General features: G+C 52.5%; 1 protein-coding gene across 5 annotated transcripts in view; it reads right to left on the bottom strand.

Moving 5' to 3' along the window:
* Nucleotides 1-2,500, bottom strand: part of LOC310951666 (extracellular sulfatase Sulf-2-like) — a gene marked incomplete at its 3' end in the record, with an annotated part of 17,461 nt that overhangs the window by 4,391 nt on the left and 10,570 nt on the right. For all 5 annotated transcript variants that reach the window (XM_083919995.1, XM_083919997.1, XM_083919996.1 and 2 more), the window contains 2 exons: nucleotides 1,308-1,563; nucleotides 893-1,109 (listed from right to left, as the gene is read on the bottom strand). In XM_083919995.1, the coding sequence (XP_083776121.1) occupies nucleotides 893-1,109; nucleotides 1,308-1,563 (473 nt within the window). The remainder of the gene's footprint in view (nucleotides 1-892; nucleotides 1,110-1,307; nucleotides 1,564-2,500) is intronic.

Here is a 2,500-nt window from a genome sequence, read left to right as displayed (position 1 = left end):
TTCTAATTCACTCCACTGTGCCTCCGTCCCGTGCCCCGTGCTTTAGGGTCCTTGTCCCCCCCTCCAGGCCCGTTTGTACTCACACTACCTGGGCCTCGGAGAATGCTTCTTGCTGCCTATACGTCATCACGCCGTAACACGTCACACGCATTGATGACGTCATGGCGATGCGTGGCTTTGTTTCCAGATCTTTCCGTAGACCTCGGAGTTTTTGTGCATCTTGTCGACTGTTTTTGAATCTTTTCATCGACCAAATCTGCAGTAAACACTCCACCTCCGCATCACACCAACGTGAACCTTTCACCGCCATTGTTTGAAATGTCCGCGCATGGTCCCTCCTTCTTTTTTCTACGTCCCAACAGGCGCACAGGAAATGACCTCAGAACCGCCGTAGGCCTCGTGCTCGTACACGTGCGCACGCTTGTGCTCGTACACGTGCAAACGTGCTTTACTAAAGCCCACCTCTCCCAAACGGGCCGTGGACGGCAAGCGTGCCGCTCCTAGACGCGGTACGGTTGCACTCACATTGGTCAAAGGAACCAGACTCTACCTTTGAAACCTTGGGGCACGGTACGGAGGCACAGTGGGAGTGCGCCCCTTAATGTAAAGCTTCGTTTAAAGTCCAGTTCAGACCAAAGATTCACGACGAGACGAAACCGTTTCAGATCGTTGCAGCGGTGTGAAACGACCCGCCATCTTTTAAAAACTCCACAGGAAGTTTCCTCGCAGATCTGTTTCCTGTTTCCTGTTTCCTGTTTCCTGTTCTCCCGACTGCACAGACAAATAAAGCTGCTTGTGTTGAGTTTGTTAGATTCCCTGAAAGACGTTTAGCGTTTAAATGAATCCAGCAGCTTCCTTTAACTGCGTCTTTGTGACCTGAGACTCCGCTGACCTGTGCGTGACTTTGTGGGAGTCGGGCCGGGCCACGCCGTCGGGGACGCCTCCCATCCCGCTGAACTCGTCCTCGGCCTCGTCTCCTATCGCCGGAGCCCAGTCCCCGTCCTCCGCCGCGCTGTGGCTGCCGTTGGGGTAACCGTTGGGGTAACCGTTGGTGACGGGTGCGGAGCGGCTGTAGCGGTTCCTGGAGTAACTCTTCAGGGCTTTGAACTCTGGGACACACAAAGACAACGATGTGATGGACGAAGTCAACACACACACACACACACACACACACACACACACACACACACACACACACACACACACACACACACACACACACACACACACACACACACACACACACACACACACACACACACACACACACACACACACACACACACGCTCTGTGTCTGAACACTCACTCTTCTTGGGGAAGAACGGTTTGTTGTTGAAAGGCCTCATCGTGGAGGGCCGCACGTTCAGAGGTCGGAGGTCGCGGAGGTCGCAGTCACAGGCGTTGGCGTTGGCGTTGGAGTTGCGATGGTACAGCTGAGACTTGATGCTGAGTGGACGCTGACGTCCGGCCACGCCCTTCTGTAAGGTCTTCTCCCCGCCCCCTTCGCTCTTACATTTGAAAAGCCGGAGTTTACCCGTGGCGTCCTCCACACACTGCCACTTCTGCGCGCACACAAACACACACACACACACACACGCACGCACAGGCACACACACACACACACACACACACATACAGAAACCAGACTTTCACATTTGAAGCTTTTACTGATGTTCTCAGTGAAACCTAAGATGGTTAGCATTAGCTTCTTTCTAACATTAGCTCAGTAAAACCTCAGCTGGCTAACGTTAGCTCCTGGCTAACATTAGCTCAGTGAAACCTCAGCTGGCTAACATTAGCTCCTTGCTAACATTAGCTCAGTGAAACCTCAGCTGGCTAACGTTAGCTCCTGGCTAACATTAGCTCAGTGAAACCTCAGCTGGCTAACATTAGCTCCTTGCTAACATTAGCTCAGTGAAACCTCAGCTGGCTAACATTAGCTCATTAGCCGGAGCTGAACACATTCCCGCTCTGTCACCGAGATGACGAACGCCTGAATCGTTAATCACACACGGTCTTCTGCGAGCTGGTTACTGGAGCGACCCAGCGGCCGGCAGACACCGTTGCTAAGAGACCAATCAACTGGCTAAAGTGTAATTAACTCCAAACGAGCACGAACACACACGAACACGCAGCTCTGTGAACGTTTGTGTCGTGCTGCTTCATCTGGATTCACTCCGCGTGCGTTCTCTGTGGTTCTGACGCCTAGAGGAAGAGGAAGAGGAGGAAGAAGAAGAAGAGGAAGAGGAGGAGGAGGAGGAAGAAGAGGAGGAGGAGGAGGAGGAAGAAGAGGAGGAGGAAGAAGAAGAAGAAGAAGAAGAGGAGGAGGAAGAAGAAGAGGAGGAGGAAGAAGAAGAGGAGGAGGAGGAGGAGGAAGAAGAGGAAGAAGAAGAGGAAGAAGAGGAGGAAGAAGAAGAAGAAGAAAAAGAGGAAGAGGAAGAAGAGGAAGAGGAAGAGGAGGAAGAAGAAGAAGAGGAAGAGGAGGAGGAGGAGGAAGAA

The sequence above is a fragment of the Echiichthys vipera genome (genome assembly GCF_963691815.1).
Source record: "Echiichthys vipera genome assembly, chromosome: 9".
In the NCBI taxonomy this organism is placed as follows: Eukaryota; Metazoa; Chordata; class Actinopteri; order Perciformes; family Trachinidae; genus Echiichthys; species Echiichthys vipera.
Note: the sequence above shows the minus strand (reverse complement) of the source record. Positions and strands in the feature narration are given on the sequence as shown.